Genomic DNA, 24888 nt, shown 5'->3' with positions numbered 1-24888 from the left:
CAAAGAGAATAAGCCTATTCAACCTTTGTCTTCCGAATAGGGCCACCTGCTCATTAGCCCAGCCCAGTCCAATCACTTTTTACAGCCAGAAGAGGAGGGAAGGCAAAGCCACAGAAAAATTATCCAGTCCAAAAAGACTAGATTGAAGACAAAAACTGAGATTCCTATAGTAACAGGAGAAACTCAGGCACAGCTCCCCATGGCACACACCTACGCAAGTGACCTGTTTCACGTGGCACTGCAGACCAGGCCTCTGCTAATTATCCCTAATGTCCCATTCATCAGCCTTAAATAGGATGAGCATAGTTCATCAAAAGCTCCTGCCAGAATGATTTCTCCCAGGGCGTGCCATATTTCAACATGCTAATAATCAAAGTCGAAATGATGGAAGCCCTGTGACTACAGCAGCCTTCTTAAGCAGATATCAGCACTGATTCGTCAAGGAAGGGAAACAAGGCAGAAGTCTTCGGATGAGCCTGCCAGCAACACTAGAAATGTGCTCAAGTAATGGCTGTCCTAGTCATTTTTCAGTCGCTAAGCTGTATCTGACTTTTGCAACCTCAGGGATGGTAGCCCGCCAGGTTCCTCTGTCCATTGGGTTCTCCAGGCAAGAATACTGGGTGGGTTGCAACTTCCTTCTCCAGGGATCTTCCCCGATCAGGGATCAGACCCACATCTCCTGCACTGGCAGATGGATTCTTTACCACTGAGCCACCAGGGAAAACCAAGTATTGGTTATTCTGTATCAACTGTCAACTGGTCTGGAGATCACAGGCATTAAAGCCTGGGAGAAGAAAGGAGGGAAAGAAAAAAAATGCAAGAAAGACAAGACAGGCAGGGTGTCAGAGGTGAAAGAACATCAACATAAAACCCCAACTGATGGATTACTTTTCAAAGGAGCTTATCACTAAAGTACAAAACTTAAGAATGAGAACTCCAGTCAGGAGTCAACTGGCCAGACAGACGAAGATGCATCACTTGCATTTCCATCTCCATTGTCCTATGCCCTTCTGTCTGTGTCTTACCCTCTTCTGATGAGAGCATGGGTCTTTGGGTTTTGACCCTACCCTAAACCAGTAGGATCTCACTGCAACCCATCACATCCTTAAAGACTATTTCCTTATAAAGTCACATTCTGAGGTTCCAAAATGACATGAATTCTAAGGGAACACTACTCAGCCCACTACACCTATCATCATGAAACCACCAGGAAAGACTGTCCAAGCCAGCAGTCCTTACAGGGTAGAACTGCAACGCTTAGCTGCATGCCAATGCAGCAGACCCAAGAGACGCAGGTTTGCTCCCTGGACCAGGAAGATCCCTGGAGGAGGGCATGGCCACCCACTCCAGGATTCTTGCCTGGAGAATCCGATGGACAGAGGAGCCTGGCGGGCTACAGTCCATGGGGTCTCAAAGAGCTGGACACAACTGAGTGCACACACAGGAATATCTGAAAGCTTGCCAGAGGAAAGATAACTAGTCAGCGGAAGCAAGAAGGCAGTTCTAGGTATCAACAAAAGACCTTGATTCAGTAAGAATAAAACCTTTGCTCAGATTTTAAATGCATTAAAACAAGGAGCACATGGCCTTTGAGCTCACAACCGCATGACCTCAATTATGAAGCCCTAAGACACCACTTGAGTCACCCAACTGTAACAAATTGGAGGAATTTCCACCTTGCTGCCAAGTCATGTCAGTCATGCACGACTCTGTGCAACCCCATAGACGGCAGCCCACCAGGCTCCGCTGTCCCTGGGATTCTCCAGGCAAGAACACTGGAGTGGGTTGCCATTTCCTTCTCCAATGTGTGAAAGTGAAAAGTGAAAGTGAAGTCGCTCAGTCGTGTCCGACTCTTAGTGACCCCATGGACTGCAGCCTACCAGGCTCCCCCATCCATGGGATTTCCCAGGCAAGAGTACTGGAGTGGGGTGCCATTGCCTTCTCCAGAATTTCCACCTTAGAACCAAACAATTGTGCATACTACCCTCTTGTACACCCACAAGTTGTTCATGTCTGTCCTTAGGAAAGATAAGCAATTGGAAATATTAGCCTAACTTTCTGGACACATCAAAAACAGAGGCTACAGAAAGAAATCTTAAAGAGTCTATGTCTAAAATTTGGACTCACTACTTTGGAATGATGTCTGATTTTGCAAATATAACAAAACCTTTCTTCCTAGAAAATTCATATGTACTATCCCTATACAAACCCTTAGAAGATGAAACTACTACGGAAAAAATATTGTGAGAAAAGATAACAAGAGTTGGGTTTGCTTCCCAACAGAGCATGTCTGGGTAGTCTCACTTTACTCTCTTCCACACACTGTAAGATATTCTGTACATTATCACTGAGCCCAAGCTCAAAAGAATCTATTTGCTGTAAACCAAGAGGTATAGGAAGTTGGAAGATTTGCAATTCAGCACATTTTATAGGGTTTTTTGGCACATAAGGGTTATTTTTAAAGTAGGGAAAAAAAGCCTGTCCTCTCCCTACCCCCAAACACAGCTGAGCTGATTCAGCACAAATCTCCCCCTAAAATAAAAGCCCAGTTTGCACAGAACAGGCATGGAAAGTTCCAGCCCTAAGGATGATATTTCAGAATCTTGGGTGAAAAGATCAGGAGTGGGTGGCTTAAGACAAGCCAACTTACGATCAGTTATAAATCTAAGGACTCTCACCAGAACCTACGAGCAACTTGGGAGTCCAGGGAAGAAGGTCTTTAAACCAAGTTAAGGTCTAACAGTACCCAGAGATAGGAGATCTTAAGGATCCTGGTATCTAACAAACCATTTCCCACAGGTAAGCCTACAGAAGAAATTTTCAGAAATGCAGTTTCAATTTCTGGTTTCTTCATTTGTATAAGATGTCCTTTCTGAAGATGGCATAGGAATATACTTCATACAAATACCATACTTCACCAAAGAGCTACGTGCTCAGCTCAACACCCTGATGGTCTCTAAAGCACAGAGGTACTCTGCCCCACCTACAGATAAAACCAAGAGCTCATCAAGAAGAGCTCTCGGGTGGCAGCCAGGAGGATGCTACCTTGCTGGGAACAACTGAGTTTCCAGAAACTCTACAGTCATTTCTGTTAATTACCTGCACCAGACAAGAGAGCTGATGAGTCCAGCCAAGAGGTCAATGGCATTTCCAATGACCCTTGGTCTCCTGCGGTGCACTGACACGCTCTCGTCCCGTCCAAGTGGGAGAAGTCTTACTCGGAAAAGGTACGGTTAGAAAATACGAGCCAATTCAAAACATCTCGATTTGGTGAATATCTTCAGCCATTTATTCAAAAAATTTACAGCCACACTGATGGTAACAGCTGGCACTGAGAAGGCAAGGACAAGCAACCTCGCATAAACCTGTCAATTTAAATCACAATGCATTCACAACCCTAGGGCCTGTTTTGATCATTAATGTAGAGGACTTTTCCATGGCGTGAGTGAATCACATTAATATGAAGTGAAAAATGTGGACATGACAAAGGAAATGTTTATAAAAACCAAACTAAACTGCATCAGAGGTAATTAAGAACAAGAATCCCCAGACTGCCAGCTTTGTACTTAACACAGAGGATTAAGTTAACACACAGCAAAAGTATTTTTGCGACGCAGCCTGTGAGAAGAGTAAATGAATTCTCAAGGAAGCCCCACACCCTTGAAGAGCACCCACCGGCTGAGCTGAGTGCCGCGTCGGCTAAGGAAGGCTACACGGGGTCTCCTCAGGGTCCTGTGCTCACACAGGCACTGGAGCACTGAGTGTGTTCCTCAACCTGCGGGGGGCCCTGCCAAAGACTAAGAAAGAAAAAAGTAACCTGCCCTTTCCCTTCTCCCAGAAGCCTCACCTCTGCCAGAAGATGGAAGAGAAAGTAAAATCGAGGTCCACACTGGCTTAACACTGTTGGCTATGACCTCACATCGTCTGTGAACTGAAGAAGATCATGTAATCTGACACGGGCTTCTCGGAGGAGCAATCTGAGGAAACATCATTTCACAGGGACATCTCAAAGACTCATGAGATAATGTCTAGAAGGCTGAAGGCATTCAGAGGGTTGATCCCTGGTGCTCTGACCACCTGCGGCTATCTGTGGACAAGGATGCTGTGGCGGCAGAGAAGCAACTTCTCACAGCAGGTAGGGTGTCATACCCAAGAACGGTCATACCCCCAAAGCCCCCCGACCCTGGCCATCTACACACCAGTCAGTACACACAACAGGAAAGCAGGCCTTTCCGGACGCCCTTTAGCATCAGAAGCATCATGGACATCTGGGTTAAGTTTTGGTTTCTATGTCTATAAAATAGGGAATGATACATATATCTTTCAGGGCAGAGGTGAAGATTTTACAAAGTAAAAACAAAATTCAGGGTGTACCAGGAACAACCAACTCAATAAATGACAGCTCCAACTTTTTAAGCTAAAATGAGCACTATATGAAGTGCTGTAAAAAAAGCAAGTCTTTAGTTCATGCCACATACATATTGGAATGGCATGAAAATCACGTACAGGTAGCCACCGAAGAACGAATGAGCCGTATCTTCTATAGTCGACCTAGACTTTCAGAATATTTTATCCCAGAGAAGCAAGGCTATTAACAGTGGTTGGGTTGCCAGCGTGGCTCATAAAAGCACATTAACTCAGAATAGAGATAATATCGTTTACATACTATAGCAACCATTCTAAAAAGTGAGAACAGATTTTTCACGAGGTTTGGTCTTGAACCTGCTGGAATTGTTAAATCTGGCACACAGAGAAATCATCCCCACCTACCACCCGAAAGCTCCACACCCCCAAAACCATGACCCTCAAGTAAAATAGGCTTCCAAAAAAAGAACAATCTAAAGCAGTAATTCCCTAATTTATAGCCCAATAACTTTTCAAATGTCTGCATTTATCAAGAAAATTACCTAATTTTGAGTGCCTAAAAAGAGTCTGCATAGTTTACAGAACAAATTTTAATGACATAAAAAGCACACAAAGTCAGCTACTGGTTTACAAATGAGCCTCATTCCCCAGTTTACTTATTCAACTTATTCAACGAAAACAGTGGTAAAATCTTTAGGGAATAGATGAACTGCTGCAGGGTGGGGGTTGGGGTAGAACTTCTGGAGGCAGGATAGCCTGGATCGAGCATCTTTCTACTCCCAGGGCTGAAGCTTCATTGGAATTTCATTTCATCCACCATTTCTGACCCTTCAATGGTCCAAACAGGTTACAGCTTTGAACACAATGGTCCCCTTGGTGACAAAAATTCCACAATCAAGGGATAGAAGTTACAGTGATTCACATGTCATTTGTAAATGCTGTATTAAACAGATTAAAAAATATTTAGAGATTCTATGAAATAGCTGTGGAAAATTCCCAATGAAGATTCCCAGCTATCATCACCTTATTCCACTGAGAGCAAAATGACTTAGACATACAAACTCTTGCTTTCCTAGGGCTGACAATCTCTAAATATTAAGGAAAAAAAAATACACAGAGAAAGAAACTGTTCTTGCGATCAGAATAGGATTGTAGCTCTGGTTCTCTTACAAGTGCATCACAATCTCACAATGTCTTACACAAACTAAGGATGCCATTTTGGAAAACTACAGGACACGCTGAAGTTACCAAGGATCCCAAGTGTCCACTTACACTGGGACCATGAAGAACCCCAGAAGAAAGTAGTCAGGCAGTTCTCTCCTCCATGCATATTCCCTGAGTCAAATCTTAGTGAAGGCACAGATGGCAGATGGCAAACGGGGGGATGGGGAGGGCATTCGACCAAGCAGTGTGGCAATTCAGACAGCTTCTGAAACTCTTCCAGGATATACACATCTTCTACCTCTTCCTCAAACCACACAAAACACACACACACACACAAAGGTATACTCAAACACAAGCGCATCCTCATTCTGTGGAAGTGGGTATCAGGTAACACCCAAATCTGGGCAAGAGCAAATTAGTTGCCCATGGATTACATCTCTTGACCTCACCTGAAAAAGTCAGGCTATGCTAGATTCTACATGAAAGCAGTATCATTAAACAAAACAAAATCTTAATAGGCATCTGGAAAAACATGAATGACTAGTTTTATGGCAGATTCTCATCCAAGAGAGAGGAAAGGCAAATAATATTCCCAGCTCCGAAATGATAAAACCAAGACTCAGAGAGGTGCCTGGTTACTTTAATTAAGGCATTTAGCCAGAATTAAATCTGGGGAGTGAACCAAAGTGCATTTCCATAACTGAAATGGAGGCCGCTGAATCTAACAAAGCACTGCACCACTTTACCTTCAATCTTATTTCTCTACATTCTAGAAATCCCTGCAAACTGTCTTATTATAGACTCTCTGGGATGGTCAAATAATAGTCTGGGCAGAGAAGATGATTTTTACCTCCATTATCTTGCTTAAGCTGTGACAGGCAGCCCTAATCAGCTTCCGTGCACACGGGCACACACAGGCCCGCATGCACCCTCTCGGTGCCTCTTAATCACTACATGCTGCTCTCAACAGCTGCAGAGGTCTGAAGGGAATTGGCAGAAATGTATGATGATGTGCGGGCCACCCCCCTGAGGCAGCCACTGCCCTGTCTGTTCCCAGACTCCAGAGCACATGGGTGTTTGCTGTTGCAACTGATGGGCCCAGAAGACAGGCAAGTGGTTTCAGGTGGTGAGTCAGGAAAAGCAGTTTGCATCAGGAATGTTCTAGCCCATCAGAGCTGAGCTGCATCCTTCTCCATACACGGGGATACAGTATTCATCATTTATACAGTGTCACCATGGGGGACAAAACTTGGGCTCAGCACAAACAGAATCCAATCAACTCTGATGCAGAGGCACCAGTAAATGAGGTTTCTCCCACCAAGAAGGAGACTAATTGCTTAAGAATTGCCACCAAATCTGACACTGGAGGTTAGTCCTTTTATCCTGAGACGGAGGACTTTACAAAGGCCCAGCAGGCACACGGTGTTTGAGAGCAGGGCCCGGGACTAACTTAAAACCATTTAGCAGCTGCTACCCTGAGCTGTGATCTATGCTCCCAGAGATGAAGCAGAATCCGGGAGGGCAATATTCAAACCAAGCAGGTGGAGGCCATAACACAGGCCACACAACTGGCTGCCCATGAAGTGAATATGCACTGCTACCCCTTTCAATGCGATTCTTGGACGGATTTCAATAGATATGCATGCATACGTATGGGGGCTGGCGGGGTGGGGAATGGGATTCCTTGCTTGTCTCTATTTCATTGTTTATGAACTAGTAAATGAGTGATATGGTATCAACTTTGTGAAATAGAGATGTTAGACATTCGATCAGATAACAGGAGATCTAGAAATTGAAAGAGGCTTAAAGCCATCATTCGCACTACACTTCATGAATGAATACAACATTCTGTCAAGTTTTATACAATGACAAATGAGCCTATTTTCTGAAGGAACCTGAGGAGATTTAATACTCATGTTAGGGAATCCAGTTTGGTGTCTCTACCTCAAAATTAGCAATTTCATCTTATGCCCAGCTTCAAAACCTCTTGTTATAATTTATCATTCTAGTGACTATGGTATATAATAAAATGACTTATATTTATATTTATTTTTACACTACTTTGACAAACCTGTCACAACTCCCATCATTTGAAAACCTGCATGGAGGTAAAGAATGCTAATATGGCTTCAACATGCTGAGGCCAGACTTAGAACCATGGCCTTTCTGAACCCACAACAAAAGTTAGCCAAAAACATAACATTTCCTGGAAGAATTCCCACCAAAACAAAGTAAGGAGAAGACAAATCACAGTCCTTCTCCACAAATTTCTCTCAATTACCAAAGGAAATACTCCAACTCATTCCCTCTCTTTACCCAGGACAGACACAAAGAAATGCTCGGCACAGGCAGGGTGGGGAGGTCAAGGAAAGTCAGGGGAAGATCAGAGGTTAATGATCCGCTTGACAGAACGCCAAGTTCTGCAGCTCCTAGAACATTCTGCTCTGACAACCCAAGGAAATGCCCTCTGAGGGCCTCCGGGCTCCACCAGAAAGTCTCCCCAAGAACCACCAGGAAACTATGCTCTCTTCCCCACCAAGGCAGGCTCCCTCTTCTCCACAGAAATAGGGAAAGCAGTAAAGAGCAGCCACCTTCTTTCCCTAGCAAATCCCAGAGCCCCAACTTTTAATGGAGGTGGCTGGAGAGAAGCAGAGAGCCAACTGAATGGAGCTCAGGGCAATATGCAATTACTGAAACTGGAATTGAGCCTGGACCCTGGAAAGAACTCGCCGTGAGCGCCTTGGCAATCACACCGTGGTCAGGGCCCCAATTTTAGACTTCTCCCGAGGGATGTCACTTCCTGAGACAGAGGCACGCCTCTCTTTGTATCAAAGTAAAATCGCTTGACTTGGGGGAGGCAAGTCATCTATCTGCTGGTCTTTGGGATTCCGTCAGAAGGGCTGAGCTTAAAACAACACACAACTATTCGTAAATAGGTTTCTGTCATCGCTTACCTTCTTCCCAATGAGCTTCTTCCGCAGAAATTCCCGGGCTTCAAACATGTAGGGAATGTCATAGAGGGGACGGAGTTTCTTGTTCTTATCCTTAAAGCAAAATAAAATATCACATCAGGAATGGGAAATCAAAGCAAAAACTGAGACAGGAACACAGCCAAGAGCACAAGATACAGACAGTGCACCTGAAGGAGGCTCTGTCTTCTAGTATCACAAATATTGAATAACTGCTGGATACATAGTGAGTGATTAAGTATTTGGTTGCTTTACAGGGAACAAAATTATCTTTTACAAATGACAGGCTCAAAAATAAGCAATGAATTGTTTACGCAACAGGAATCAACCTAAATGTTCCTCAACAGGGAAACAGCTATCTAAACTGCAACATAAAAGCAGCTCACTGAGTTATCAGGGCCCTTCTAATATTTACAGCTATACTATAAATCTCATTCTATTACTCTATAAGCCTTTATTAAGCATGTACCAACTATTAGCCACAGACAAAGCACTATGTAAAGGTATGTTATAATCCTGGACGTAAAATCCTTGTAACCTAACAATAATAATAGCAGAAATCCTGTAACTATGAAGTAACACGAAGCAGTTTTGAATAAGCACTGAATTATGTGATACAGATGAGGGACTAAGTGCTATTAGAATTCAGGGAAGTGGAAAGAAAGAAGTAATCGGGAGATGTTTCATTGACAAGGTGGGACTTAACACGAGTTTGCAGGATAGAAATGAACTAGGAAGAAAACTAGAGATGGGGAAAAAAGCAAAAGGAGAGAGGCAGGAACAAACAGTATTTCAACAGACAAATAATGCAATCAACCCCTTCGTTATTTCTTGGAGCTCAGACTGCCCCCAAAAGAGGTGTTTTGAGCAAAACAACTGAGATGAAGAGAAAGGGTCCAGATAAAGGCGACAGAACTGGGGACTGACAGGACCTTGAGAGACGTGAGAACTCGTTTAAGAAATGAATTAACAGCAACTGACAGGGGAATGGACAGCGCGGATAAAGGAGAAGGAACCTGAGGAGTTTGGGGGTGGGGTAGGACAGGGTATGCAGGACCAGAGCGTGTGAATGAGAAACTGGGGGACGCTGGCTCGACTGGCTGGCGTGGTCAGGGCTTCCCCCGCTGGCCCCTGAGTTCCGTGGGAACAGAGATCACGTCCCTTTCTGCTGTCCTCTGTGACCCCAGACCCCAGTATGCAGTGCCTCCCTTACAGTATGTATTCAGATGCACTACCAAAAGAAAGATGCAGAACCATACACGAGAACAAGTATGCCATCTGCATGAACACATATTTGGAGAAGAAAAAAATCAGAGAAAAAGAGAAAATTAAGCAATAACCTCCAACCCAGATGCATGTCACTGCTTCCCATTCTGCATGATTAGTCCACCTGGGCTCAAGTTTGTTTTGCCATCTCTTATATACCTGACACAACAAGATCTCTATGTTATTCAGTCTGTACTTAAAGTATTCAAATTACAGTCTCTTAAGCATCCAACTACACTCCAATTAAGAACACTTATCATTTTCATCCTAATGACAATTCTGAGGTCAAAGGCCTCAAAATAGAGGTTTTCCCTTAGACCCAAAGCAAGACTTGGCCTCCAGAACACATCACTTAAACATTTCAGTTCACTGATATCACCGAGAATATGCACAATTCTTTGAGTTCAAGCTTCATATATATTAACTGCCTTCTCATTTCTCTGGGTTAAAAAATAAATAAAGGCAGCAGGATCACTGCAGTGCTCCTCAAAGAAGTGAAGACACTTTCAGAACTGAAGGCGAGTTGAGGTGTGAGAATCTACACACTCTGAACAGGAACAACTGGGATTTCTAAACTCTGATCAAGTCATATGGTGGCATGACTGCTGCCTAATAAGTATAGCCCTAAACATGAACTTCTTTAAAGAAATAACCCGCCGAGATTTCCTTATAGTGGGTCACTATTGAGAAGCCCTGAAGTAGAGTTTATGACAGCACTATTCACAGCGTAAGAAAGATTGCTAGACAGAAGATACTAGGTGTCAGTAATGAACAGAATTTTAAATAAAGACAAAAATCAGTGATTATCAGAATCAGCCATCAGGAGCAAAACAGTCCCAATGTATTCATATTATTCCTCTAGCAATACAGGGCAATCGATTCAGAGAGGAGGTATGTGATTACTAAGTGAACATTTGCTTTTTTTTAATGACTTAAACAAAATAACTAAAATTTCCCTTCCACAGCCTTAGGATATGCCATAGAACCTGATATCAGAAGCTTACCCTGCTTATTTTGAAACACCACCGAGGTAAAGGCAAGGCCACTTGACTGGAACTCCAAAACCAGGAAAGGTAAGAAACAGTTTCAGGAAGCTTTTCAAATAAGGGCCATGGGACGAGACACACCTCAATGTGCGAACATGGCAGCCTGGACAAGAAAGGCGCTTGACTGGACTGGGCTGAGCCAAGACACTCTCAAAAGAAGAAAACAATACATCAAAATTCCCAGCAAAAACCAGGGCAACTTGAGCCTGACTGTATGTCTCTCATGAACCTAGGAAAGAACTAATAGCACAAGCAGAAAACAAGATATCACAAGTGAAAACAGAATGATCTTGTTACTCTAACCCTTCAGATCTAGTAGCTATTGACATCTGTAAACATCTTACAAGAGAGATATTAGAAGTCCCTAAGAAACTACAAAATAAAAGCAATTCCTCCAAATTACCAGGTACATAAAAGCCTTTGAAATCTCTAAGAGGCAATTGAGGTATGGAATGTATTCTGAGAAAACAAGACTTTAGCTGAATCTTGCCTGCTAAAATGGACTGTCTAGTTTAGATTCTAATCTACATGGAAATGCTTTTTCTAAAAAATAAATAAATACAGAAAAGAATGCTTGATTTTTCTGGTGGGCGGATAATACACAAACCAGTATGTGCTGTAATCACTGTTCATCCTGAGAAGTGACTCTGTATGTAGGCCTGGCAAGGACTCGCATTATAGGTAACTTCAATCATTTTACTTCTTCTTGGCTGGGGAAGGAAGCCCAGTACCAGCATCCAAAGACATGCCTGGCATCCTCCCCCACCCTCAGGATCTTATCTCCTAAAACGAGGTCTCTGGTTAACACTCATCTGGAGGGAACAGAAGGGATCCCTAACACGACTTAAGTGACTAACACACACTAATCAAGGTCTTTATTCTCAACCCCATCTCAGGCCTACATTTTATCCAGCCCATCTTGCAGCCAAAAAGCTGTAGCCAAAAATTTTACTGGACCCAAGGATCCTGGAGGAGTTCTTAAAACAAGGCTCAATAAACACAAACCATGAAAAGATTGATAAACGTGACTCCAGTAAAATTTTAGAGTTCTTTACTAACCCATGAACAAACCGATAGGCCAAAGCACAGACTCAGTAGCTGATAAGTGAAACGGATAAAGAAAAAGGCAGAACCAGGTGAGACAGAACTGGAATACTGAGCCACAGGCATTGACTTCTCAGTGAGGCTTACCCTCATCACATTACATTTTAACAGACTCAAAAGAGGTATGGGATGCAGTCATCTGGAGAAAGGCAGAGAGGACAGCCAGTGCAAAGGCCTCGAGTTAGGAGACGTCTGGTGGGTGGAAGGAACAGCAGAGGCATCACTGTGGCCACAGCACAGAGCAAGAGGGAAGAGCAACAGACAAAGACACGTCTGACTTAACATTTAAAGGAACTACTCTGGCTACTGTGCCCAGAACAGACACTAAAGCAAAGAAAGGAGAAAATAATGGAAGACTGATTAGGAGATTATGGGATTAATCTCGGTGGGAAATGATGGTAGATTACATCAAGAAGGAGCAGTGAGAGAGTAAGAAGTGGTTATAATCTGGGAATATTCTGAAAGTGGGTAGATGGAATGTGAGAAGAGAAAAAAGGGAGAAGTCAAGCATGAAGGTAAAGGAATAACTGGTGGGGTGGGGGGGTTATCACATTAGATGAGGAAGACCACAGGTAGAGGGAGGGGGGTAAGAACAGGAGTTTGATTACCGGCATGCTAAACTCTCAAGTTGAGGTGTTGCGTAGGCAGTGTGGGTTTGGAGAAATGCTCTGAGCTGGTAATTTACATTTGGGAGTGGTTAGCATATAGGTGGGCTGCCGTCTATGGGGTCACACAGAGTCGGACGCGATTGAAGTGACTTAGCAGCAGCAGCAGCAGCATATAGGTCGGAGAAGGCAATGGCACCCCACTCCCGTCCTCTTGCCTGGAGGGTCCCATGGACGGAGGAGCCTGGTGGGCTGCAGTCCATGGGGTCGCTAAGAGTCGGGCATGACTGAGCGACTTCACTTTCACTTTTCACTTTCATGCATTGGAGAAGGAAATGGCAACGCACGTCAGTTTTCTTGCCTGGAGAATCCCAGGGACGGGGGAGCCTAGTGGGCTGCCGTCTATGGGGTCGCACAGAGTCGGACACGACTGAAGCGTAGCAGCAGCAGCAGCAGCATATAGGTGGTATTTAAAGCAGAGAGACTAAGAAGTACAGAGGACTAGGGCATTTTAACATTAAAGGTAAGGAGTAAGTGAAGGAAAGAAAAACAGGAGACTGAGAAGGAGCAATCAGTGATCTCAGCAGGACAAAGGAAGAATGTTTCATCCAAGTCAAGGAAAAAAAGTGAACTGAGGAGGGAAAGACTGGCTGTGTCAACGCACAAGGCAAGTGACTAAGATCCACTGGATTAAGCTAAGTGTGGGTCATCCGTAACCTGGCAAGATTAATTATGGTGAAGCAATAGGAAAGCCTGACGGGAACTGGGAATGGGAAGAGAAAAAGTGGACAAAGTGAGTACATGTGATACTTCAGAAAGTTCTGCTACAAAACATAAAGACATTATGTGGTAGCCGGCAGAGGAAACAGGGTGAAGAGAAGGGGTTTTGGTTTCCGGTTTTAGAGGGAAGAAATCATAGGCACAGTTCCCGTGGAAAGCCAGTAAGTGATAATGCAGAATGAAGAGGATAGAACTGTTAATACAATGTCTTTACATAGGGAAGGGAGGGGGTGGCTTTTCACAGGAGCTCCAATAATTCACCCTAAAGTGTGTGGATGCAGATACTGTTAGGTGGGTGCGTGTGGTAGTGAGAGTTATTGGAATCATCAAGAGAAACAATCCAACAGAAAAACTGGCCAAAAGGTATATGAACAGGCATTTCATGAAAGAACGGCAGCGAGGCATTCAGCGTAGAAAGAAAGGTATCACTTCATTAATAATCAGGGCACTGTAAGCTGAGATACTGTAGGACATTGACTATACTGTCAAACTCTAAAAACGAGGATGTAGGGGATCGGGTATGCTGTAACCACCGATGGGAATATAATATGGTTTGGCCACTACGGCACGTTCATATGGTGCTACCCCACGTACACACTCTTACGAGGTTGAAGTTAGAGATATACATCCCTAACACTTAGGAAATTCTCCTTGCCGTGCTTACTTGCTCAGTTGTGTCCGACTCTTTGCCACCCCATGGACTGTAGCCCACCAGGCTCCTCTATCCATGGGAATTCTCCACACGAGGATACTGGAGTGGGTTGCCATGCCCTCCTCCAGGGGAGCTTCCCAACCCAGGTCTCAAACTCAGGTCTGCATTGCAGGCAGATTCTTTGCTGTCTGAGCCACCAGGAAAGCCCAAGAATACTGGAGTAGGTATCCTATCCCTCTTCCAAGGGATCTTCCTGACCCAGGAATTGAACCGGGGTCTCCTGCATTGCAGGCGGGGTTGTTTCCCAGCTGAGATACCAAAGAAGCCCAAGGAAATTCTTCTTACAGGTAGGTATATACCAAAGAGAAGCCTGGCTCGTGCAGGACAAGGAAGGCAGTGCTCATGTTTATGGTACAATCACAGAGCAGAACACAGAGCAGTTAGTCTAAATGAGAGCAACACACTAAAACAAATGTGAAAAACAGCACTGAGCAGGAAAGTAAGCTGCAGAATGATAATGGTTTAAATACAGACTAAAAAACAACATTATTCCTAGAGCTATGTAAACAGCCAAAATACAAAAATACCTTGAAATGAAGGTCAATGGTTGGTTGCCGATGCGGGATAGGCAAAGGAAGAAACAGAAGAGGAAAGAGACAGGGTCGAGGATGAGCACCCAAGCACTTTATCTGCAAGGCTGTGTCTTTAAAAAGAGGAGGATCTGAGCAACATGGTACAACATCAAGGCAGAAGAAGGACAGTTTGCTGTATTCTTCTATAATGTCAGGGCCTTTTTAAACTAAAAAATGATTAGGGATAGGAAAACTCCACACCTGGTTTGGTCAGCTTTTCCCTTGGCTCGCAATGTCTCATACTTTTATTTCTCTCAGAGGTAGAATAATTGGCCATTCTTTTCCTCATAAGAAATGCATTAAATTCCTTTTTCCCCCCTTCTCTCAAAATAATATTCTTTCACAGATGCATCTTTCCAAGAGGCAGAAGGGAATAATTTAACTACCAACGGGCTCTCAAATAACCAGGGTCAAAAACAAGTTTGTTCGTTTTAAAAAGGAGACTTGAAATACACTACAAGTAGCCAAGCGGAATTATACTCTATGAAGATCTTAAAACAGACTGTTGAATTAAAATAAGAACAGACACGATTCGATTTAAATGGATAAAATTTCAAAAGGTAAATGGACCAGTCCCAACTGCCCTGCCACACAAGCTCTGTTAATAAACAAAAGGCTGTGATTTCCATTTAAATTATAGACTTAAAATAGGAACATTACCACATGCCCTGGGCATATTTACAATCAAGGACCTTTCAATTCCCTAGGCAGCCAGGATACAGAATCCACAGGGATACCCACTATTTATTATCCTTAACACATACAATAGCACATTTTTATAAAAGACAGATCTAACTAGATGGAAATCTACAGCCAGCAGCTGTAGGGAAAGGGTCAAAATCATAACCACCTTGACCAACGGAAGATATCTTACACTATCAACAGGAGCACACACAGAAGATTCATGTACCCAATACTCCCCAGGAGTCACTTCAAAGAAAAAGATGCTTTCTTTCTCAATTAACTCTATTTCTTCCTCCTAAAAAAATCCCTCTTAAAGGTAAATGTGTGCTGCGTGCTAAGTTGCTTCAGTTGTGTCCAACTCTTTGCAACCCCATGGACTGTAGCCCTCCAGGCTCCTCTGTCCATGTAATTCTCCAGGCAAGAAAACTGGAGTGGGTTGCCATTTCCTCCTCTAGAGGACCTTCCCAACCCAGGGATCGAACCCAGGTCTCTCTTGTCTGCTGTGCTGGCAGGAGGGTTCTTTACCACCAGCACGCCTGTGCTGTGCTTAGCTGTGTCTGACTCTGTGCGACCCCAGGGACTGTAGCCCGCCAGGCACCTTCGTCCATGGGGATTCTCCAGCCAAGAATACTGGATTGGGTTGCCATGCCCTCCTCCTAGGGATCTTCCCAATCCAGGGACTGAACACAGGTCTTCTGCACTGCAGGCAGGATTTTTACTGTCTGAGCCACCAGGGAAGCCCCTAAACATAAATAGGGTCTATTAAACAGATGAGGTCTGGGTAAGTCCTGAGTTCGCAACAGTGCAATACATTTCAGACATATCTCCAAGGAGGCAAAGAAGAATGTTAAATAAAAACTGGAAAAAAAAAAAAAAAACACAACTGAGATGTGATTATAACAACTTACAGGTGGGAGAATGGAAGAAGGCTGGACTCTGAACCATGAGATTATGTAAGGCACTGGGCCCCTGAAGCATCCTGTTGCTTTTATAGAACCCTTAGCTGACTACACTTCTCTCATACTCTTTGACTCACCGTTTCTATACAGTTGCCCACACTTCATCAGACCTAGGACAGAAAACATTGGATCTGCTTCTCAGTCTTCAATTCGTTATGAAATGATTATGAACTTAAATTACAGCAAGGAAAGTGAGGCTTAAGGTTAAGTAACATTCCTCAAGTCATGTTAACAAGCAGAGCTAGGATTCTGACCCTGGCTATCCCAGCAGCTGTAGCTGGACAGCCAGACACTACTCTCTCTTGGCTTCTTACCATCAAAGGACAACCAATCACCACCTGTCAGTGACCGTCAGGTTTAGTGTGGAAGTTTGGGAACATGCAGGCTGCCAGGCCCACATCAGATACTCTGATTCTGCAGGTCTGGGCTCCTGGCTCCGACTCTGTGTTTATGGTAAACAGTGAGAAGGACCATGGGGCACTTTTTGAGAAATGCTGCCAAGCGCCATTTGACCACTTTGTCCCAACTTAAACCAATGGGAACAGAAGCAAAGGGAATCCATAGGTTTAGACAGTCACATAGCAACACTGAGGAGCTTGTTTAAAGTCCAGATGGCTAAGTAAGAAGGAAAATTAGTAAATAACTGGGCAACTCACGTTTCTTCCTCCACATGTAGCAGAAGATAATCTGAAATGCTCCTTACATTTCTTTGCAGACAAGACAGTTGGCAACGTAGTCTAGTTGCCAGTCTAGTGACGGCAGTTAAACAAGATCACTAAGAATTCCTCAACCTGCCCATGGCGGGGAACAGCAGGGCGGGCACCCCTCTCCCTGCCCCCATACGAACAGCCAGCGGTCTACACCTACACTAGCCACAGTGACAGCAGAGCCAAGTGGCAAGTCTGAGGAACAGCTCCAGTTATCAAGGTCTCTGGGCAACACCCAAAGAGGGGAAGAAGCAAAGCAGGTTTCGGCAGCCTCACGTTCCAGGAAGGGACTCGCCGATCATCTATAGCGCACAGTGTGGCATCATGTCCCATTTAAGGTGCTCTTCCCCAAATCAAAGTCCCTCTGCAAGACCATTATGCAAAGAGCAAAACATCTGTCTCTGGAGATGGCTCTCCTACACAACTACATCACCGATTAAGAACATTTTCGGACGTTCTTGCTATTTATTCAGTGGATGCAGTAAGCATAGGGGAGGGAGGTGGGACAGAAGAGGCCAAACATCAGGTTTTTTTTCATTATCAAGACCCTGTCAATTAACGCTTACTCCTTGGAAGAAAAGGACCAACCTAGATAGCATATTGAAAAGCAAGACATTGCCAACAAAGGTCCATTTAGTCAAGGCAATGGTTTTTCTAGCAGTCACGTATGGATGCGAGAGTTGGACTGTGAAGAAAGCTGAGCACCAAAGAATTGATGCTTTTGAACTGTGGTGTTGGAGAAGACTCTTGAGAGTCCCTTGGACTGCAAGGAGATCCAACCAGTCCATTCTAAAGGAGATCAGGCCTGGGTGTTCTTTGAAAGGAATGATGCTAAAGCTGAAACTCCAGTACTTTGGCCACTTCATGTGAAGACTTGACTCACTGGAAAAGACTCTGATGCTGGGAGGGATTGGGGGCAGGAGGAAAAGGGGACAACAGAGGATGAGATGGCTGAATGGCATCACCAACTCACTGGACGTGAGTTTGAGTGAACTCCAGGAGTTGGTGATAGACAGGGAGGCCTGGTGTGCTGCGATTCATGGGGTCGCAAAGAGTCGGACACGACTGAGCAACTGAACTGAACTGAAGGTTGTAAGGGCTAATTATCCAAGCAAACCATATGGGGTGCCTTCACTCAGCTACTGGTGGCTCCAACGGTAAAGAATCTCTCTGGAATGTGGGAGTTTCAAGTTCAATCCCTGGGTTAGGAAGATCTCCTGGATGAGGGCAGGGCAACCCACTCCAGTATTCTTGCCTGGAGAATCCTATGGAACAGAGGAGCTTGGTGGGCTACAGTCCATGGCATCTCAAAGAGTAGGACATGACTGAGCAACTGACATTTTCACTCCTACAAATTCTGCTGGCCAGGAGAAAAAGAGAAAAGAACAACACTGCCCCACGCAGACCTCAAGGCCCGAAGGAGGCAAAGGCTCCCAAGTAGGAAGCTATGCAACCACCTGCAAGGAGGCTCCAGACCTAGGAAGGAATAAAGAGGTGAGAAAGGCCCACCCATCTTCCTTTCCCAGCACAGGGGACAAAAACTTCCCCCACCCAGCCAGCACTCTGAAAATAAAGATCTGCTCCAAGGGCGAGTTGGAGGAATGGTGAGGATGCAGCCACTAAGACTGGGATAATGAGACAGAAAGGGCATCAGATCCTTGAAGAGAACAAAGCTCAAGTTCAGCACTCCTGAAGTCAGACAGAAAGCGCTGTCCTGGACTTGAAATCAAACATTCCTCCAGCATCTGATGGCAACAAATGATCAAGAGTTAAGTGGGCAGCTTGCTGTCACCCAGAGAATGAATAGAAGCCCAGGCTCTCAACAATGAGTCTGCACCAGCAGCTCCCGGCTTGCCTCAGTTTCCTCCCAAGAGTCAGCCAGTTAAGAATAACCTGGCGTCACACAGAACACATAAAACCCAGGGGAAAATGACTTCAAAGTCCAGTCAGAATCAGGAAGGCACTAAACCTATGTACTAATACAATATCAGGCAACTCTTAAACTCACATTCAAGGACTATTTCAGGTAATAAGAACCCTGAGTGAAAAAAACAGATCAACACGGGTAACTAAGAAGCTACTTAGCTAGTTTTACAACATCTGACATGGATGTTAACGAATGCTAAAATATCAAGCAACAGAAGAGATAAGCAGAAGTTATAGCACTAATCACTTTGCTCCTTGTATTGCTGTAATTTAATTAATTCCTATAGGCCTTATCTTCCCTACCAGACCACAGGAAGATTTATGTGAGAGGAGAACTGATCTTAATAATACCTACAAAGTGCCTAGTATAGTGCTATTTTCCTAGAACATGCCAACACAGAGAGAGAATAAGATGGGGGATGCAAAAAGGCCTTGCTAAAATATTTGTTTTTTAAAAAACTCAAACTGCACTTCTGATTAGGGGAATACGAAGTGGTCAGCACATAAGGAGAACTTAAAAAAAAAAAAAGAGGCAGTATCACTGTGGATTCATTACTGTTAGTAATGAATGTCTCTCATATAGCACCAGTTGAATGTGAACTATTTCTAATGTCTCTCCCTTCCAGCAACTATTACCAGAAATGATTCAGTATTACATAAAGATAAGTATATTCCTGAATAATGATTAAAAAGACTCTATACTAGATATCTCACTGTATAGCCATAAAACTAGGCTCGCTGCAAGCAGTGATGCAAAAGCAGTACTCCTGAGAGTTTCTATGTGTTATGTTGCTCGGGGCGGGGGGGGGGGGGGGCGGGGAGAAGCAATTTTACAAAATCTGAATACTTAGTGTTTTCTTTTTACCTGGCTAAGACTTCAAGGCAATCCTCTGCTCTCTACAAATCTGACATAATGAATTCAATTACTTGTGATCTGCGAAATAACACACTTGCAAAACTACCACTAGCTAATGGTTATCCTTACAGAACATATATAATTCAAGTAAAGCTGAACTGATACTATAGACACAAAAACAAAAAGACCGTGAGAGTTCAACATGACATATGATGACAGTAAGCCACAATATGAAAAAAGTGAAAGTGTTAGCCACTCAGTTGTGTTTAGCTCTTTGCAACCCCACGGAATGTAGCCCGCCAAGTTCCTCTGCCCATGGAATTCTCCAAGCAAGAATACTGGAGTGTGCTGTCAATGCCCTCCTCCAGGGGATCTCTCCAACCCAGGGATTGAACCCAGGTCTTCCACACTGCAGGCAGATTCTCTTACAGCCAGAGCCACCAGGGAAGCCCTCATATAAAAATGGATAATTCCCTTAATGTGGGCTCAAAAGTACCAGCAGCCTACCTTCCTAACTAATTCACCAATCTGAGTTTATACCAAGTCTAAATTGCCTGGGTAGTATTTTTTGTGGTTGAGATGGAAGAAAAAGAAAAGGATAAAGATTGTAGAGTTGTTCCTTTGTCCTCAAAAGGCTAGTCTCTGACAACACTGAGGTGTGAGGTTCTGCTGAATGATGCACTCTTCACGTGCTGCTCAAATGAGCAAAGGAAGCCGAGAATAAAAATAATTAGTGTCTCTCTAGTAAGGCCCTCTTTCTACAGAGCTAATAGTTCTGAAGATGGATTGCACACATAAATCAACGTTAACATAGGAAAAGACACACACACACAGTCTACAAATAAGAAACCAGAATTTAAAAGCAGAAGGGAAAATGGGGGTCTTCAAAGACCAGAGCAGGTCTGGGGTCTAAGAGATCTTGGAAAGTCACGAGAACCAACATATCTCAACTTGCTCAGCCCCTCTGGAACATCTTTCCTTTTCACTGGAAGCTCATAATTAACCAGTTGGCCCCGAATCTTGTTTTCTAGTAATGGAGGACAAGTCTCCCTATTTCTCATCCTTCATCCCCAGGCTAAAAATGGAGAGCCCGTGCCCTCCGAAGAGACAACCCTGTTACTTAAAGTACAGGCTGCAGGCCAGATGAAACCCATCCAGCAAGCGGCGATGAGCCATCGGCCCTCCCACCATTCTAGAAGAGGGGGAAGGTCCCGCAGGAAAAGAAAATAAATCTCTTGCAATAGGAAGGCAATCTTCTCTGCAACAGACAGCAGGCTCGGGTGAGCCCATTCAGAAAAGAACACTGTTTTGTTAGAGAAATGTTTCTTCGTGAATGCCTTCCCTTCTCCACCATGTTAAAAAATAATAATAATGATTAAAGTTTCTTCCTGTAAGAACACAGGAGGAGACAATGATGCTGGGTATGACACCATTATTTAGCTGGTGCCAGTGGATCCTCTAGTTGAGCCAGATTTCCAGTCAAATTTGTGCAATACATTGTAATGCAGTTCAAAAAAACGGGACTGAATTATGTAAGCGCATGGCTTAAGGCCTCCCTTTAGACACAGGGCTCCTGCCTTGCCTGTTGCATCACTCCCAGATCTGAAACAGGCTGCAGGTCCAGTGCCACACATTTTATCTACAAAGTCAAAGTACTCTCAGCCTGTGTTTAAATACTCAGCCTGTGTTTTTTTTTTTTTTAACAGGTATCATTCTAACCCTACAAAGATGACTCTCTTGTACTGTGTAGCTTGTCATCAATAAGAAAAATATAACATCTGTCACCTACTACCACCATGAAGAAATATGGGCAAAGGAAGTTACCAGAATTGTGAACAGCACAGACACTCAGGTGCAGCAAGGTGCAAAGGCAACTTCCTCATGTACACTTTGCCAGCTGGGTGGTTCCCTGTTAGGCTCTGCAATAGGGGATGTCAAAGGGACAATGGACAGGAGGAAGAAGGGACAACTCTTTCCTATTTCAGTCAGCTTCTCCAGAGCAGTTCTTCTCTGCAATGGTAGCTTGTTCCAGCAGCACCAACTGATTCCAGCTTGCAGTTTTCCTGACACTCCCAGAAACATCCTCAACACACCCTCTCAGAGTCACCAGAACAATCAACTGGCAGCCCCCCCTGGAAGGCTTGGGTCCCAGGTCCACAGAGTTCCCCTTCCACCCTTCATCGGCTCAACAGTGATCTCAGTCCCGCTTCCAATGGGTCCATCCTCCAAATGCCTGAGTTCTCACGTTTCGATCTCACACTTGTGTCCAGAGGTTCTATGTGTGGTGTGGTTAAAACCTCCATGTAACCCTTATGGTTCTTTTTGCCTTTTTAGTATTCTCATTCCTAGTCAATAATTCTTTATGTTAAGCTGTTTGTTAAAATAACTGCTGTGGTTTCTTTACTACCATAGTGGCCAAAAGCACCCTCTCTATATAACTAAACAAAAATTGTAACCAGAGTGGATCAGTCCAACTCTTGATAATCAACTCTCTCTTGAGAGAATTATGCCTCTTACCTGTTCCAGATACTTCTACTTGGCCAATCCCCATAGAGCAGGACCATCTACAACGTAAAATGTGCACACACACCAACCCACAAGAAAAATGGTGGGAGTGCACACAAAGAGCTTCCACAGCTGAAACGGCTGATGAAGAGAAATGCTTCGGTTTAACAGCTGGCAGCGCAAGCATCACATTAGCATAAAGGGAAGACTTCCAAACCAGTAGGTGTCAAATCCATGGAGTCGACCAAATAGAGAATTTAAGCAGGAAGAGAACAATGTACCCCCCCTTTTTTTTTCCCCAACAGTTTGCTGGACCCTCATGAAGAGTGAATCATTTTATGATTTTAAAGACCAACCATGACAAGTACATATCTGGAAAAGATTGAAAAGCAAAAACTTTCACTGTGTCAGAGAGGCTACCATATTGCATGAAGAAACACATATACACAACGTGAGGGTTAGTGAGGGTGGCCAAATTCACAGAACACCCACAAAAGGTCCTCTTTCCACTACAGCCAGACGGAAAAGAGAGATAAATAGCACCAGCCTTGCTGTCATGTGACTCATCATGCAGTGTTATAGGGGAATTCCAGAAACTTCTTTTAAAGTCAACTGTCAAAAAAAGCAGAGCTATAATGGTTGCCAGGGACCGAGGGGAAGGGAAAAGGAACTGATTAACAGGTACAAGGGCTTCAGCGCTGCGAGATGAAGTTTCGGAGAGTTGTCTCATAACAACATGAATATCCTAAACACTTCTCAGCTGTACACTTAAATGGTTGAGAATGTAAATTTTATGCTATTTAACCTTAAGGAAAAGAAAAGTGGAATTCAATCAAGGTAATATTCTGATTTAAGTGGCAAGAAGCCATAGCACATTAAAAATTCAAAACCCAAGTAAACACGAGACTTTTCAGATATGAATTCTGATCTTTACTTAGCTAGAAGAAGGTATTAATTATGGATAGATTCATACATGCTAGCCCACTTCTGATCCCAACAACTGTATTCCAAATTGTTTCCTTCCTGAACAAGCCCATGACTGAATCTTCTATTCCCCTTTTTATGTTATTTCCAGTGCCTGGATGTGACTGCTATCTCAGTGCTAAAGACTTTGCTTACTAAAATGCCAAACACTTTGTAAGGCCATCCTCAAATGCCACCCACCATCCCCAGGAAACCGTCTGAGCTTTCTCAAATATCCTGTTTTCTCTCATGGTTCATCTGGCCCAAGTCAGTATCTACGCTTCTTATAGCTCATAGGTGATTAGAAACTTAGCTTAAAAACAGCATCTGACTCATCTTTTAAACTCCACTGTACTCATTTAATCCTCAGTAGAATCCAACAGTCAGCAAATACAATTTTTTTTTTTAACAGATGAAGGAAAAGAGGCTCAGGTAATTTAGACCAAAGCTCGCAACAGGAGAAAATGGGTGGAGCAAAAAATCGGAACTCTAATTTGTTGTTGTTCAGTTGCTAAGACGTGTCCGACTCTGCAACCACATGGACTGCAGCAGGCCAGGCTCCGCTGGTTTAAGTGACTCTTAACTGACTCCAAAAATCCATGGCCGCTGAATTCTATTACAAGGCATCTAAGGACTCTAGGATGCCTCTCCAGCTTAGAGCAAAAGAAAAGTCTTCTTCTAAGCAATAAGCTCTTGGCTACAGGCGTAGAGTTCACATGCAAAAAGAACAGAGAAACCAGTCAGCCTGAGCACGCCCTACCGGGAGCCCTCCCCACAGTGGAGATGTGCGCAAGGTGACCTCCTCACCCAGCACCTAGTCCTGCCTCATTGCGAGGCGACAGGGCTGCTGGGTGGCTTCAACAAATGCTGCTGAATGTGAGAAAACTACCCAGGGTCACTGCTAATGAGAAGCCAGAACATCTTGCCACTTAGCTACAGAATGTTCACCTAATAAATCTTACAGATTTGAACGCCACCCAAGACCAAGAGGTTACTGGAAAAGACACACACACACAAAATTTGGAACCAGCAGCTTAAAAAAATGTACATCCCTATTGGCATACTTTCACAAAATAAGGTATAATGCATATGGTTGGTTATCAGTACAAATCAGAAATAAAAGGCTATAAGTAAAAACAAAACCGAAAAGCCACCTGGTATTTCCTTCTGAACAGTTTAATGGTAATATATGGTCACTTAACTCTACTTACTCTTCTTTTTACCTTGATTTAGCTTTATTGATCTAATTTTAATCAAGGACAAGTGTACAGCCAAGGATAAAAGGTCAGCAACCCAAATGAAATGGGGAAGCGAGAAAAACATTCTATCTCAGCAAATGGATCATTTTATTAAGAGGTCTAAAAGTCTTATCATGGTCATGTGACACAGAGAATTAGGCACTGGGGAAAACCAATCTGTATGTTCTTGCTTAATTGAGATACACAGGGTGCTGCTCAGCACACCAGAGTCATAAATGTTTAGGTTATAATAAAATGTGGAAACATTATATGCAAGAAAATCACTACTGTGTTGAGAACCCCTTATTTTACCTGTAAAAAATTTGTTAGTTGACTCACACTAATTATGAACTAAGATTTAATCAGAGTTAGGCTCAAGTTAATGCATGTATAATTTATGAATTTTTAAAAAAGATTTGCCAATCGATCTGAGTATAACTAAGGGTTATGTTTTAGCATCTTAAGTG

General features: G+C 43.6%; 1 protein-coding gene across 1 annotated transcript in view; it reads right to left on the bottom strand.

The window, feature by feature from the left end:
- The window catches only part of SND1 (staphylococcal nuclease and tudor domain containing 1), a 419819-nt gene that overhangs the window by 260018 nt on the left and 134913 nt on the right, over positions 1–24888 (bottom strand). Inside the window, exon 11 of the mRNA XM_027968778.3 lies at positions 8484–8573. Within this exon, the coding sequence (XP_027824579.2) occupies positions 8484–8573 (90 nt within the window). The remainder of the gene's footprint in view (positions 1–8483; positions 8574–24888) is intronic.

The sequence above is a fragment of the Ovis aries genome, chromosome 4, assembly GCF_016772045.2.
Source record: "Ovis aries strain OAR_USU_Benz2616 breed Rambouillet chromosome 4, ARS-UI_Ramb_v3.0, whole genome shotgun sequence".
NCBI lineage: Eukaryota > Metazoa > Chordata > Mammalia > Artiodactyla > Bovidae > Ovis > Ovis aries.
Note: the sequence above shows the minus strand (reverse complement) of the source record. Positions and strands in the feature narration are given on the sequence as shown.